The 15,094-nt window shown below is 49.6% G+C and overlaps 2 protein-coding genes across 4 annotated transcripts in view; both read right to left on the minus strand.

The window, feature by feature from the left end:
- Nucleotides 1-6,991, minus strand: part of Rsph9 (radial spoke head component 9) — a 14,571-nt gene extending 7,580 nt beyond the window's left edge. For all 3 annotated transcript variants that reach the window (XM_055612780.1, XM_055612771.1, XM_055612762.1), the window contains exons 1-2: nucleotides 6,737-6,991; nucleotides 2,686-2,851 (exon numbers count right to left, since the gene is read on the minus strand). In XM_055612780.1, coding sequence (XP_055468755.1) covers nucleotides 2,686-2,851; nucleotides 6,737-6,963 — 393 coding nt within the window. In that variant the 5' untranslated portion in view covers nucleotides 6,964-6,991. The remainder of the gene's footprint in view (nucleotides 1-2,685; nucleotides 2,852-6,736) is intronic.
- A 3,486-nt stretch (nucleotides 6,992-10,477) lies between these two features.
- Mad2l1bp (MAD2L1 binding protein) lies at nucleotides 10,478-14,637 on the minus strand. The gene is made up of 3 exons (XM_055612805.1): nucleotides 14,544-14,637; nucleotides 13,905-14,170; nucleotides 10,478-11,396 (listed from the first exon to the last, which is right to left on the minus strand). The coding sequence occupies exons 1-3, from the start codon at nucleotides 14,596-14,598 to the stop codon at nucleotides 10,884-10,886; spliced, it is 834 nt and encodes a 277-aa protein (XP_055468780.1). The 5' UTR covers nucleotides 14,599-14,637; the 3' UTR covers nucleotides 10,478-10,883.
- Nucleotides 14,638-15,094: the final 457 nt, after the last annotated feature.

The raw sequence follows: 15,094 nt of genomic DNA on the forward strand, positions 1-15,094 counted from the left end.
AAAGAAAGAAAGAAAGAAAGAAAGAAAGAAAGAAAGAAAGAAAGAAAAGAGGAAGAGGATCGGAGAGGTGGCCCAAGAGGTTGAGAGCACTGGCTGCTCTACTGGATTATCTGGGTCGGAGTCCCAGCAGCCACATGGCAGCTCACAACCATGACTCTAGTCCCAGGGATATCACAGCCTGCTCACAGGGTGCAAAGACCCTACGTTAAGGCAAAACACTCCTCCACATAAAATAAATACATTGCCTTTATTGAAGTGCAAGAAGAGAACTGATTCCCAAACTGACCGCCCAGACACACAGACATTCACACCCACTAATAATGATAAATAAATACAACTATATATACAGTTCATATATATGAGAGTAATCATGCTCACGGCGCGTTATTTGGGTGATAGAGAAAATCATATCAAAGGGGATTAAAACTTGAAGCCTGTGGACAGAGGTATGTGAAGTCACAGAGCCACTGACAAGGGGCTGACATGGGGAGGCAGAAACTAACATTCAGGCGCTGTGAATGTCACCTCAGTGACTGCACAAGGTAGGTATGGCTGCCGCTAGGCTGTTGACAGCCTAGACTGAGAATTTTACCATCTCCCGTGTTCAAATGCAAGGCTGGGTTTTAAATTCTGCTTTGGTTTGGCTTCAGCCTGTGCTCCCTCCGCCACTTGCTGACCCAGCGGCATTTCTAGGAACCAGCCCTGTTGATATCAAGTGCACACGTTGGAAATGACGTCAGTCCAAGGCCACTTGGCACGACAGGTTTGTCAGAGCTGTAACGTGGAAGTTACTTTCCATGAATCGGATGCTGTTTAAACACAGGCACGGTCACACGCTGGCACAGAAGCTGGGTGGCCAGTCGGGGTACTGATACAGAAAGGTCTCTGAAAGAGAAGTTTTCCTAAAAAGGGCAATGGACAGGGCTGTGGACACACCGCACTGCCACTCTATTTTTTTAACATTTGTTTTATTACTTGGTGCATGTGGGGGTTTTGCCTGCGTCTATGTCTGTGCGCCGTGTGTGTGTGTGTGGTGCCCACAGAAGTCAGAAGAGGGTGTCATGTCAGATCCCCTGGACCTACAGCTATAGCCAGGCATGAGCCACCACGCGGGTGCTTAGATTGAGCCAGGTCCTCTGTGTGAGCAACAAGTGCCTTTAACAACTAAGCCAACTCTCAGCCCTACGCTGCCATTTTTAAATTTTGTTTAAAAGGAAAAAAGAAAACATATATAGATGCCAGGGTGTTACTTGGCACCAGTGTCTGGAAATGGAACCCCAGACTTCAAAATGGAGTCCGAACCCTGGGGGATCGTTGGGAAATGCAGGCTTGTGCTGCGGGTCCTGAGATCAGATTGTGCCCTTTGAGCGCCTGGAGTACAGGGAGGCTGCTGATGGAGTGGAAGGCTCTGGACCAGACAGGGACACATGCTAACAGTTACGTAATGTCCCCTAGAGAAAGAGGGAAGAAAGGAGATTTTATTGCATTTCTTTTAGTGCCTGTGACTCAGGAACCATGTGGTGTATTATCTAGTAAAATTAAGATTAGTCCAAAGGGCTGGCCAGATGGCTGTGTGGATAATGGTACTTTCCATCAAGCCTAATGACCTGAGCTCAAGCTTTAGAACTTACATGGCAAAAGAGAACCAACTCCCACAAGTTGTCCTCTGACCTCCGTGAGAGCCCGACGCCACACACACAAAAATAAATCAATGTACTTCAGTGTCAGAGTGTTGGCCTAGAATGCGTAAGGTCCAGTTTGGATTCTCAGCACTATTAAACAATAATCAGAATGCTAACAGTGATCATAGTGATAATAATAATGAGCCAGTGGTGATAGCTCTCACCTTCAATCCCAGCACTTGGGAGGCAGAGGCAGGCAGATCTCAGAATTTGAGACCAGCCTGGTCTACAGGGTGAGTTCCAGGGCAGCCAAGGTTACACTGAGAAACCCTGTCTCAGAAAACCAAAATAATAATAATAATAATAATAATAATAATAATAATAATAATAATAAACAGTAATAATAACAACAACAGTATCCACATGTATATACATTCCCGGTCCTCGGGATATAGCATGGAGCCCTCTCTCCAGTGAAGCCAGGCTTTGTAAGAGCTGCCCATCCACTCTCCTTGCCCTGCTCCTCAGGCCTTATCCACTGGGCCCCAGTGTCCTCTTCCCCTGGGTGGTAACGCAGCACATTCACAGAGCTGTCGGGACTGGCACCCCAGGGAGGCAGTAGTGATGGCCGTGACAACAGGTAAGCATAGTGGGATTGCTCTCGTTTCTAGGGGGCTGGTCCCTGTTCTCTCTCGGTGTGTACGAGTGTTTTGCTTACACACGTCTGTGTGCCACTTGAGTGCCTGGTGCCCACAGAGATGAGAAGAGGACACTGGATCCCTGGGAACTGGAGATACAGACAGTTGTGAGCTTCCATACGGGTGCTGGGAATGGAACCAGATCCGCTGAAAGAGCAGCCAGTGCTCTTGGCCACTGGGCCATCTCCAGCCTTGGAACCCTGCTCTTGGGTTGATTCAGTTGGGTTTGGCTTGTGGGGCGGAGAGGAGTGAGGCGGGGGAGGGGCCTGTGAGGGCTTTGCCTATGGTGCTCATGTTGTACTGACCCTCAGCTCTGACTGGCGTTTGCTCAGACCCTCCCAGCAAGCCCATCACGCTGCACTTACCACCACTTCTTCATCAAAGACCCTCTCGCCCTCGTTCACCTTCTGGAGCTCCGTGTGTTCGTACTCATGCGACGGATCACCCATGAAGCGGCCACTCACCATAGCCGTCTGGGTGGCCATCTCCTCCGTGGCAGGGGGCAAGAGGCTCCATTCTGTGCAGTTCAGGCTGCCAACAACACCCACATCACCCAGGAGTCCAGCTGCCCTCGCACCGTGCTCCCTCCACCCTCCCTCATCACAGGGGCTTTGAAAACACCTTCACCCCAGGACCCTTCAAAGCCTGTGTGGGACAGTCCACCCTGACTTTGGATACACATTCCGTTTGATGTACTTTTCCCTTACTTTAAAATATTTTACTGGGCTGGAGAGATGGCTCGATGGTTAAGAGCACTGTCTGCTCTTCTGAAGAACCCGGGGTTCAATTCCCAGCACCCACACGGCAGCTCACAACTGTCTGTAACTCCAGTAACAAGGGATTGACACCTTCACACTGATGCACAGAAAAATAAAATTAAATAAATCATTGAAAAAATATTTTACTTTGGGAGCTAGAGATAGAGCAGTTAGAAGCACTTCTGCTCTTCCAGGGGACTCGGGACTACTCCTCAGCACCCAAATGGTGGCTCGCGACTGTCTGTAACCCCAGTTCCAGAGGATCTGATGCCCTCCTCTGGCCTCTGTAGACACCAGGCACACACAAACATACATGCAGGCAAAACAGCCATGCACATAAAATAAAATTTTAGCAATATTTTTAAAGGTGAGGCAGAGGGGCTGGAGAGATGGCTCAGTACATCTCTCTTGCTGCTCTTCCAGAGGACCCAAGCTTGGTAAGCACAGCACGTATGTCTGTGCGTCCATATGTCACATAGTGCATGACTGGATCCCCTAAAGCTGGCGTTACAGGCAGTTGTAAGCTGCTCGTTGTGGGTGCTGGGAACCAAACTTAAGTCTTGTGAAAGAACAGCATGGTTTTTTGTTTGTTTTGAGCCACGATCTCTCTGTCCTGGAACTCGCTCTGTAGACCAGGCTGGCCTCAAACTCACTGCTGGCCTATCTGACTGGTCCTTAAAACATTTTATCGGGGGCTGGCAAGGGGGCGCAGCAGGTAAAGGCCACCACGCTTGACAACCTGAGCTTAATCCCGGGAGTCCATGTGATGGAAGGAGGGAACCGCCTCCTGCAAGTTGCATCCAACTTCCCCAGGTTTGCCTCGATGCACACGGCCCAGCATGTGCGGCGCAGGCCGCCGCCACCCCACAAAGAAATGTCTGTCTGTCGCCCATGCTGATCTTGAACTTGTGTCCAAGTAATTCTCTGGCTCAGCATCCAGAGCAGCTGACAGTATCGCAGGGCATGCGGCACCTCAGCCAGCCAGTTCATCTCCTGGGTACACAAATGTGCTGGTTTGGGCTTTGGACTTTTGTTTGTTTTGTTTTGTTTTGTTTTCTCTGTGTAGCCTTTACTGTCCTGGACTCAATTTGTAGACCAGACTGGCCCCGAACTCAGAGATCCACTTGCCTCTGCCTCCTGAGTGCTGCGTCATCACATCCAGCTAAATGTGCTGGTTTGGGGGCTAGTGTTTTGTCTAATAATTTGACAGTTGCTCAGCCATAGTGATATGGGGAAGGTCCAAAGACCTTCTTTGTGCCCAACTTCAGAGAGAGGTCATGCCCTGCAACAGCAAAATCCACAGCCACCAGCAGAAAGGCCTGGCTCTCTACCAGCATAATTTTGATTTGCTTGTTTATTTTTCAAGTAGAACTATGAATACTTTTACATTTTTAGCGGCTACATCCTCAGCTGCTTACTAAGTCTGAGGCCACACTGAGCTACCTGAGACCCTGTTTATCAGATAGCTTACAACGAGCCCATGGTAAGTGTCCTAGTTAGGGTTACTGTTGCTTCTGTGAAACATGACGACCCAAGCAGCGTGGGGAGGGGAAGGTTTATTTGGCTCACACTTCCACATCACTGTTCATCCTTGAAGGAAGTCAGGACAAGAACTCAAGCAGGGCGGGAACCTGGAGGCAGAAGCTGATGCAGAGGCCGTGCTTAAAACTTATTGCTTACTGGCTTGCTCAGCCTGCTTTCCTATAGAAAACATCCCAGGACCACCAGCCCAGGGATGGCACCACCCCGCCCCTCACTAAAAAAGTGCCCTCCAGGCTCATCTGCCAGCCTGATCTTACTGAGGCATTTTCTTAATTGAGTGTCTCTCCTCTCCGATGGCTTTAGCTTACGTCAAGTTGCCGTGAAACTACCCAGCACAGTTAAGTTTAAAATGTTTATAAGTCTAAAATGCTTTTAGTGCCCTAAACTACCCAACACCGCAACTTAGAGACCCAGCCTGCTTGGGTTGCTGCTTGCTGCCACTGCTCAGGACTGGATGAGAAAATGAAATCACAAGTCACTAGCCCGGGACTAGATCGGAGTTCAGTGCAAGACCTGCGCTCTCTACTGAATATTTTGAGATAGGATCTTCAACTTAGCCCAGGCTGGCCTTGAACTCCTTCTGTCTCGGTTTCTCAAGTGCTGGGTTTGAAGACCTGAGGCAAATCCTGCTGTGCAGGTTCTCAATGGTGGGCAGGGCCAGCACTCAATAGTAAGCAGTAGCCGACCTTTGGGACCGACCAACCTTGAACTCCTCACCACCTTCATCCAATCGGTCACAGCCTCCCTCTTATATCTTCTACCTGCTCAGCTATTTTCCCCTTCCAAATTCTTGCCTCTGGGCACCACACCAAGGCCCCTAAAGGCTCACCCCACACAAACTTCCAAATCATCTGCCCACTCAAATCTGAGCATGCTCTTCTTGTTTATAACCCCATTGGTGTTCCCTGGTGGCCTACGGACAAAGTTCGGACTCTTGACTTCTCCAATCATGCTGCTCTGTCAAGTTCACGTCCAGTCTCTTCCCTAAACTCTCAAAGCCATTAGTCAGAGTGCAGGAGGTTCCTCTAGCTGGGAGCTGTGGGGAGATGCTCATCTTTCAGAACACTGAGCAGTGGTCAAGCTTAGTTGTTTTCCTGGAACCTGGAGTTCTTGGTATCTCTTTATGTACCCCTCAATTCTAGCATCTTTTGAGGCAAGATCTTTATTATTTTGTGTGTATGAGTGTTTTACCTGCATGTATGTATGTCTGTGTACCTCACGCATGTACAGTGCCCTCAGAGGCCAGAAGAGGGTATTGGATTCCCTGGGACTGGAGTTATAGATGGTTCTGAATTACCATGAGGGTGCTAGAGATTGAACCCCATTTTTCTGGAAGAGTAGCCAGTTCTCTGTGCACTGAGCCACCTCTCCAGTCCCAGCACAGAGTCTTCTGTAGCCCAGACTTGGCTTCAGGTTATGTATCCAAAGCTGACTCTGAACCTCTGAGGCTCCTTCAGTACCGGTTTGATGCCATGAGAAAATAAAAGAGGTCCGCAGACACCTGCAGCTTGAGTGCTTTATAACGTGGTTGGCCCCCCATCATCCTGGGGAACTCAAAAAGAGGCTGGGATGGTCCTATGCGGTAGAGTCTTACACTGAAGAATCAGCCCCTCATCCCCCGATCCTAACCCCATTTCACAAGACTTACACTTTTCCAAGAGCACCTCCCGCTGAAGAGCCTGTGAGAGATGCTTCCAAACAGCTCCAGTACAAGCCCCAGAGCATCTGACTTCTCCAGGCCAAATCCAGTCCACAGCTAGAACCTGAATTCTATACTGGGTCGCCTTCTCTAGGACCTCTCACTTTGTGCTTGCTCAGTTCAGTCCCCTGTCCATAATGAACCCATTTACACCAGTTTCTCTTGCTCCTCCACGCTGACAATGTTACCTCCCCGGACCCTGCCCAGCCACTTTCCCATCCAGAAAAGCCTCACAGTTCAGTGACACCCCAGTCACCGAGCTCTCCAACTGTCCATTTCCTTCCTCGTGCCCCACTCACAGGCTGGTTCTCAAGCGCTTCCTGCTCAGGCTGTGCCCACCCACCTCTCCCAACCGTAGCTGCACCCACTACCCTTTGTTGTCCTCCCACATCCTCACCTGCCACAGGCTCACCTCACCTGTAGAGCGTCTTGCGTGGTGCGAGCTGGTCATCACTCAGGCCCTGTGCAATGTAGTAATCCGCGACGAGGCCGAGGATGCGGCCCCAGAAAAGGACCCGATCGAAGCGGTAGTCACGCTTAACCAGCATAAGGGACGTGAGCAGCGAGGCCCGGCGGTCCGGGCTGAGTCCCTGCCCACTGCCGGACGCCAGCTCCAGCGACAACAAGAGACCGTCCGCGTCCATCAGGACAGCCGTTTTCCTCTAGGCTAGTCTGCCGGCTAGAAGCCGTCTCCATGGAAACCCTGGGCCCCACCCCCTCGGGCTAGCAGGAAACAAAATCCCACCCAGCGGACCGCCCATCTCTCCAACCCCGCCTTTTCCTGGAGCCCAGGAATAAGCCACCGAGCAATCCCTTGTCTTCTGTTGTCCTCTAGGAAGCGCCAGCCGAGCTCCACACATGCACTTCACATTAAATCCTCCACATGCCCGACAGGGACTTGGGAAGAAAACAAAACCCCAACAAGGGCGCTAGCTGTATTATTTCAGCCCGGGCAGTATCGCTTCTTGGCCTGATAATTTTATGAAGAATTTGATACCTCCTGAGTTTCTGACACCCTCTAAGCCCACCCGGAGTCAGGTTTCACCAGTAGGCTCTGTCCATCAACCAGTTTCACCTCAGAGCCCTTTGTTTACTCCCAGGACTAGTCTGACAAATGATTAGACAATGAAGTATGATATAGGGCCCACTCCTTGGAAATGATATAAAGGATGACATTTTCCAGCACTCAGGAGGCAGAGACAGGCAGATCTCTAGGAGTTCTGGGCCAGTGTGGTTTATATAACAAGCTCCAAGCCAGCCAAGGCTGCATAGTGATACCTTAAAAAAAGCCACTTAGAGACTACACATGCATGTCAGCTCCAACCTACATGTAGATAACCTACATGTAGATAGCTGTTTAGACTCAAATGGTAGCAACAGACAGAAGACCACAGCCAATGGTGGGGCTCTGCCTTCCCCAGGCTAACTTAGCCACAGCCCCAAAGTCAACAGGTCCTCCACAGGCTTGTTTCAGGGAAGCTGGGCTTTGATAGTGACTGGATTCCTTTGGGGAAGACTCACAAAGTCAAAGTGCTCTGAGCCTCCACACCAAGGCCACAAAGAAATGTGTCTAAATGGGATAATTGCTTTGTTTTGATTGCCTGGGCATTGCTCATCATAGTTGTGTGTGTGTGTGTGTGTGTGTGTGTGTGGTTTTTTTTTTGGAAGGGGACTGTTTTTGTTGTGTTTTCTTTTCTTTCTTTTTTTCAGAACAGGGTTTCTCTGTGTAGTCTTGGCTGTCCTGGACTCGCTTTGTAGACCAGGCTGACCATGAACTCACAAACCCTGGCTACTTCCGAGAAAAGCCACATTGTTACGGCACAGAGAGCAGGCTCGGCAGGCAGGTGAACAGGCTTGAATTCATGCTTCCCCATGAAGCCAGTGCTGCTCAATCTTCCTAATGCTACAACCCTTTAATGCAGCTCCTCAGGCTGTGGTGACTGCCAGCCATAAAATTATTTTCCTTGCTACTTCGTAACTGCAGTTTTTGTTACTGTTATGAATTGTGACTTAAATATCTTTCTAATGGTCTTAGATGACCCCTGGGAAAGGGAAAGGGCTGTTCCACCCCCAGGGGAGTCACAATCCACAAATTGAGAAGCACTAACTTAAGCAAACTGACCTCCCCAAACCTCATCTTTAAAATGGCAAGTAACTATACATATAAGTTGGCATTAAAGAACATGTATACGTGCCTTTTTTTCTTTTTTGAGACAGGGTCTCCTTACGTAGTCCTGGCTGTCCTGGAACTTACTGTAGTCCAAGTTGGCCTTGAATTCACAAATGTCTGCCTGACTCTGCCTCCCAAGTGGCTGTATTAAAGGCACGCACTGCCCCACCCAGCCTTGTGTGTAAGCTCTTTGCACATACAGGCACGAAGGGCCTGGGGACAGATGCACGGGAGGACAACGCAAACAATCGTCTCGGAAACGGCCTCCAGTGCGGGCACTGCAGAGGGCCACACTAAAGTATGTTGAACTGCCGTACTTAGAAGGGACGGGAAGGTGGGAAGGTTGAGAGGTGGGAGAACGCAGGAGTGAGAGTCGGGAGGAGTATGATCAAAATACATTGTTTCCACGTACGGAATTTTCAGAAAATGAGAGACACCCTAAAGAGAAACTGAACAAGGGAGGACAGGTGAAATAATCCTCACTCAGGCAATCACCCATCTAAATGACAGCCACGGAGGGGGCCTTGCCACAGCGTCCCCAACCCCCAAGACTGGACTTTCAGCTTCCAAAACGTATGAAAAAGAAACAGAATAAAAAACTTGGCCTGGTAGCCTGTAATCCAGCAGAGGTGGGAGCATCAGGAGTCCAAGGTCATTCTCTGCTACTTATCTAGTTCATGTAAACATGAAACTGTCTCAAAGGTGGTTTGTTCTGTTTGTTTTTGTGTTACTGTTGTTCCAGTCATTTCAGACACAGAATCCTAACAACCCTGGCGCAGGTATCTCCCTCAGCAGGGTGATCTTCTGCCAGCAGTGAGAGGGCCATTTTTGCTACAACAGTGGCAGGAGCCATCAAGCAATGGAGACAGGCAGGGCAAAAGCTCCACAAGTAACAGGGACATAGGGAGAAAACCCTTCAGAATTTTGGGGCAATCTGGGGAGCCAGAGCTGGGTTTCATCTGGCTTTGAGAAGAGCCTTTTGGTTTTCATCTTTCATCCTGTTCTTTGTCCCCTTCCTCTGAGATTTGTTTCTCAGATCTGAAGGGCGGAATTGATCAGGTTTACCCAAACTACTGAGACTTCGGAACAGCTGGAAGAGGCTGCCAGGCCTCCCCCACTTAGCTCCTGGTGCTCAGCACGTGGCAATGCCAAGCCAATCAACAGTGACTGCATGAAGCCTGAACACAACATCCTTTGGTCCTGACTACCCACCAGCAGCTGTGACACTTGACTCCAGGTGACCCTTTTTTGAACAGGGCTATGGCTCCTCCTTTCTGAGCTAGAACCATCTTTTTTGGGGGGATGAGAAGGGTCCTTCCTACATCCCCATTGCATATCTGCTTTTAGTCCACCACAGACCAGAGTTCCCTGCGTTCCTGGGCTCTCACAGTGAGTGGCCTGCCAAGCCAAGTTCCTTACCAGGATTTTGCCTACTGCAAAGGTGACCCCTGGCTTTGAGCATACAGACTTTAAGAGGCAAAGTTTAATCAGTATGGGGAAAGAAAGAATGTTGGTTAGAAGTGAACTGATGAGAGCTCCAGTCCTAGTTCTGTTATCAACCCACTTCTAGAACCTTGACCAAGTCACTTAATGCCACAGACTAAATCTAACAAAGAGGAAAAGAGTCATTAGCAAAAATCATGGAATCCTTGAAGTAGAAGAGGCCCAGGCAAAACCAAACACTTGCTGGGTGTAGGGATGTACCCTACAAGCACATTCTGAAGAGCACAAGTCTGACGCTCGCCTGGGATATTCCTTTAGTGCCTGGCATGTAGCTCAGTTCACACAGTGCTTGCCTACCATGGATGAAACCTGGGGTTCCAACCCCAGCACTAAAGAAACCAGGCATGGGGGCTTATGCCCAGGATCCCAGCATTCAGCAGGTCGAGGAAAGAGAATCTGAGGGCCAAGGTTACCCTCTCCTACACGAGACTTTCCAAAAAACAAAAACAACAAGAAAACAACCCTTGCACCTCAAGGCCAAAATGTCTAAGTCAAAAGTGTTAGGAAATTTTAATACAAATCCATTCATCTCTTATTTAAATTCATGAGTCACACCCACATTACGACCCTGGTTACAGTTCGGGAAAGTCATAGCACAAAGCAGAGAAGGGCCAACTCCATGCGAGTCTACTGACCCATCTGTGCTTTGTAATCTCAAACAGAACCACCTGGCCCAGGGGCCTCTGGGAGTCAATCGTTGATTCGGGGACTTTGCTTGATGAGTACCTCAGACACAGCCAAGCATCATCGGTCACCAGGAAGTCTGAGGAGAAGAGGCACACAGCCAGGACAGAGCCTTCTTCCCTCACCAGGAAGCAGCTTCAATTCCAAATAAGAGAAGGGTGCCTCGGTAGCACAGGGGGAGAGAACCCAGCCACTGTCTTCATTCATTCATTCGTGGAAACCTTTAAGTGTCACTGGTGCCTGGAACCAAATGTAATCCTCTGAAGCCACGGTTGGGACGGAAGGTCTGCCACAGGACAGGGTCACAGTGAGTTTGTGGCCCCGGCTGGGTATGCGGTAGTTGAGCTTGGGTCGGAACCAGTCTTCCCCACAGTCACGGTGCCCCTGCACCATGACAATGGTGCCCATGAGCGGAGGAACCTGCAGCTCACTGAACGCGTCGGCCATGAAGATGGCTCGGAAGAGACGACGCAAGCAAGCTGCTGTGTTCAGGCTCTGGTCCACGCTGAAGGGGGCCAGCCTGGACAAGTCGAGTTCGTAGAACTCCTTGGGGCTGAGGGCATTGCCTCCAAGAAGGATCAACACTCGCGGTACTAGTGTTCGGGCAAAGAAGTCTTTTAGGTGACCAAGGACACACTCCAGTTCTGCCAGGGTTTGTTGACATTTCCTGCTGCTCACCTCAGTGGTGACTCGAGGTTTCTTCCTTGCTGTGTCCTCTGCCTGTAAAGACAAAGAATGATGGAGGAAAAGACCATGGCACAATGAAGTGAATGCCCTTTGGAGGAACCCCATGGAGATATGTAGATAAAGTGGCCAAGACTGCATTTCTGGTATTGGGTTTTATCAGAAAGCATTACATCAAGGAAAATACATTCACTATACAAACTACAATTCTCCTGTGCCTTGAATAGCAAAGATGGTATTACAAGCCAGAAGGCATCAAAATAGAAGCAATGAAAATAGTCGGAGGGCAGTGAAATGGTTCAGCAAGGAAAGGGGCTTGCTGCACAAGCCTGGCAACCCAAGTTCAACCCCCAGAACCAAGTAAAGACAGGAAAGAATGACTCCACAAAAGTATTCTTAGATACTTGTGTACGTGGTAGCACATGTGCCAGACATGTGCGCGCACGCGAGCACACACACGCGCGCGCGCACACACACACACACACACACACACACACACACACACACACAGCAATTAAAAAAATAAAAATAAACAGAAAAAACAAACAGTAAAAAACTTGGTGGCATAGATGAAGATAGCAATTTTTGTTTTACAGGGAGTGTAACTGAATGAGGATTATTGATTATTGATTAATCAACTGAACACAGCAACCAGAACAGATGGTTGTTGAGTCTGGAGATAGGTCAATGAAATTACCTGCTCTGCAAGCACAAAGATCTGAGTTCAAATCCCCAACACCTAGGTAAAAAGCCATATCCAGCATTGAATGGCAGAGACAAGCAAATCCTGAGTGCCTGTTGGTCAGGCAGCCTAAATGAGCTTCTGATTCAGTGAGACCATCCCAAGGCAATGAGATGGAGAGCAACGTGTGCGCGCGCACACACTCACACTCATTCACACAGGCACACATAATACATGCTTTCCCCTGAAATGCTGATGATGGAAATTCAGTAAGGGAAGGAGAGAAAGAGAGTTAGCAAGAACTCCCTGTAGAGGAAGAACTGAATACGTAACATGGGCCAAAAGGCAAGAGGCTTCAGAAGATAAAAAGTGGATGGTCCCAGCACCAACAGGTGTCTGTATGTGTGTTGGGGGGATATATTAAGAGTTAAGAGAGGTGCTATCGACTGCTAGGAAAGGGGACACCAACAAGGAACAAGTCCACACTGCAGAACCCTAGACAGTGGCAGGCCCTGCAGAAGGCACGGGTAGCACTGAACAATAACCTGGGTGAGGACCTTCTCAGGGTGAATGTCTAACACTATGGTTTGGGGGGGGGGGGTTGTCTCACTGTCCTGGAACTGCCTCTGAAGCCCAGGCCAGTGCTGAACTCAGAGTCTGCCCGTCTCTCTCCTAACTGCTGGGATTAGGCTCCATCTTGGCCCTCCTGTCCTATGTCTGGGGAGTTCTCCAAAGAGATCTCCCGATGGCGTTACTCCCTCACAGGGCTCAGGCATCAGACAATGGCTTATGCCGACATACTCGGCAGACAGAATAAAAAGTTCCAACCTAAAACAGCAAAAGCCAAACGAAATAAATAGGAAAAGAATTCTGGAAGACACTTCAAGACACTGGGGTGGGAGGGACCCTTAAAAAAATAAAGAGAATGTCACGGTCCTGAAGGACATGGAGGCCATAATCCTAGCACCCAGGCTGAAGTGGGAGGAACACTGAAATTCACAAACTAACTGGACCACGAGCCGGCCATGGTGGTGCACGCCTATAGTTGCAGCACTTGGGGAGGCAGAGGCATCTCGATCTCTGTGAGTTCAAGGCCAGCCTGGTCTACAGAGAGAGTCCAGGACAGCCAAGGCTACATAGAGAAAGCCTGTTAGAATCTAAAGTCTAGAAAGTTTCTCAAGAAAATAAATTAAAACAAAACCAGAAACAGGTGACAATGTGGTGAGAAAAAAATTTAAATGTAGAGTGCCAGTTCAGGTCTAAGGTTACAGCTTAGTAATATAGCACTTATCTGGCATGTGAGAGGCCTTAAATTCCCAAGAGTGTAAAGGAGGTGTAATGAGGAAAAGGGGAAGAAAGAGACCATTAATCATAGCACTCAGGGAGGCAGAGGCAGGCGACTGCTGTGAGTTCGAGGCCAGCTGGTCTATAAAGAAAATCCAGGACAGTCAAGACTACACGGAGAAACTCTGTCTCACAAAACCAAACAACAGAAAGAAAAAAAAATTGAAAGGCCAGGATATGATGGTGTACACCTGTAACCCTGCGAGTCGCAGGGGGAGTTGAGGCAAACAGATCTGAGGCCAGCCTGAACTACCTAACTGAAATTCTGTTTCCAAAAAAAAAAAAAGTAAAGAAGAAATTCATGATGTCCTCACAAAACACATAAGTAGTCTCAGAAAAAGAACAAGAGAAAAAAAAGCAAGAGACCCAAGTGGAGAGAAAACAAGGCAAGGAAGCCTTTGCAAAAGCCTAGACTTCCACGGAAGCTGAGGATTTCCTAGATCACTTTTCTACTTGCCCACCACCATCTAAGACCCACAAAGTCTTCCCACCGGTTTTCTCAGAAAGCCTGTACGCACCTGGGGAGATGATTTTCGGTAGAAGTGCTTAAGCTGTTCATAGGGCAGAGGGAGCTGTTGGCGTTGGTACATGATATGCTTTAGAAGTTCACAAGTGAACTGGCAGCAGCCTTCCTGGCTCACGGGCCCAGGAAATACCACCGGCACCAAGTCTCTCGGGCAAAAGGGCTCCGAAGGCTTGGACGGTTCCTGGGCCGATGTGATGACGGTCTCCAGATCTACCTGGGGAGCATGAGTTTCTTCCGACTTCTCAAACCAATCCAAATCTAATCCGTGGGTGAAAGGGTAAAGGTAAGGGGGGGATCAAAATCAGCGTCAGTCTTCTCGTTCTCAGGGGCCACACCAGCAGACACCCCCATAGGTGACAGGAGACCTAATTCTGGCTGGGGGCGATTCAAATGACAGCCGGGCCTGGAGGGGACTTTCGGAGGCAGAGACTAGGGCTTCGTTATTGAGTGTGGAGTGGGGGCCATCACCCAAAGGGACACAGCAGGGCGAGGGAGTGACCGCAGAGTCAGGGCGGACTGTGACACCGGGAAACAAGAGCACAGGGAGACACAACAGAGGAAACTCCATGCCTCTGGGGAGGCAGCAGCAGGAAAGAATCGGGCCCCCCAAGTTACCGATCCCACTCCTTACTTGGGTCATCAGAGGGGGCCAGCTCCGACAGAATCTCCGGCCAGGATGCAGCCATGGCGACTACCAGCTTAGTCGTCCTGCGGTTAAAATAGACGCCGCGAGGAGCATCATGGGAAGCTTAAACTCCACTTCCGGCTCCTCGCCGCCGGAAAGGACTCGACGCAATCGCTGAATGGTGGAGGTTGAACTCGGAAGAGTTGAGCCACACCCTGGCAAGGGGAACGCTCGGCCCTTCCCATTTAAGAGATCCTGGCGCCTACCGGGGCGGGGCCTGCCTTCCTAAGGGCGCGTCCATTCACTTGCGCCTCTGCTCACCTTCACCTCAGTCGCCGCGCTCCTACTTCATGGCAGGCCCTGTCCTAGGTGCTGGAGACTCAGCCATGGTCAAGCCAATCTCTTCTGTTCTCAAGGGGTTCATTGACTGCTCTGGGCGGTTGGGGCCAGGTTAGGTCACACGGAAAGGGTGGTTCCCGGAATGTGTGTTCTGTGACTGTAGAGTTAGTAAAAAGGTAAAAAGGATGACCCCAATGAGATTTTTGATGGACAACAAA

The sequence above is a fragment of the Psammomys obesus genome, unplaced genomic scaffold (genome assembly GCF_907164565.1).
Source record: "Psammomys obesus unplaced genomic scaffold, mPsaObe1.curated_primary_1811, whole genome shotgun sequence".
Lineage (NCBI taxonomy): Eukaryota > Metazoa > Chordata > Mammalia > Rodentia > Muridae > Psammomys > Psammomys obesus.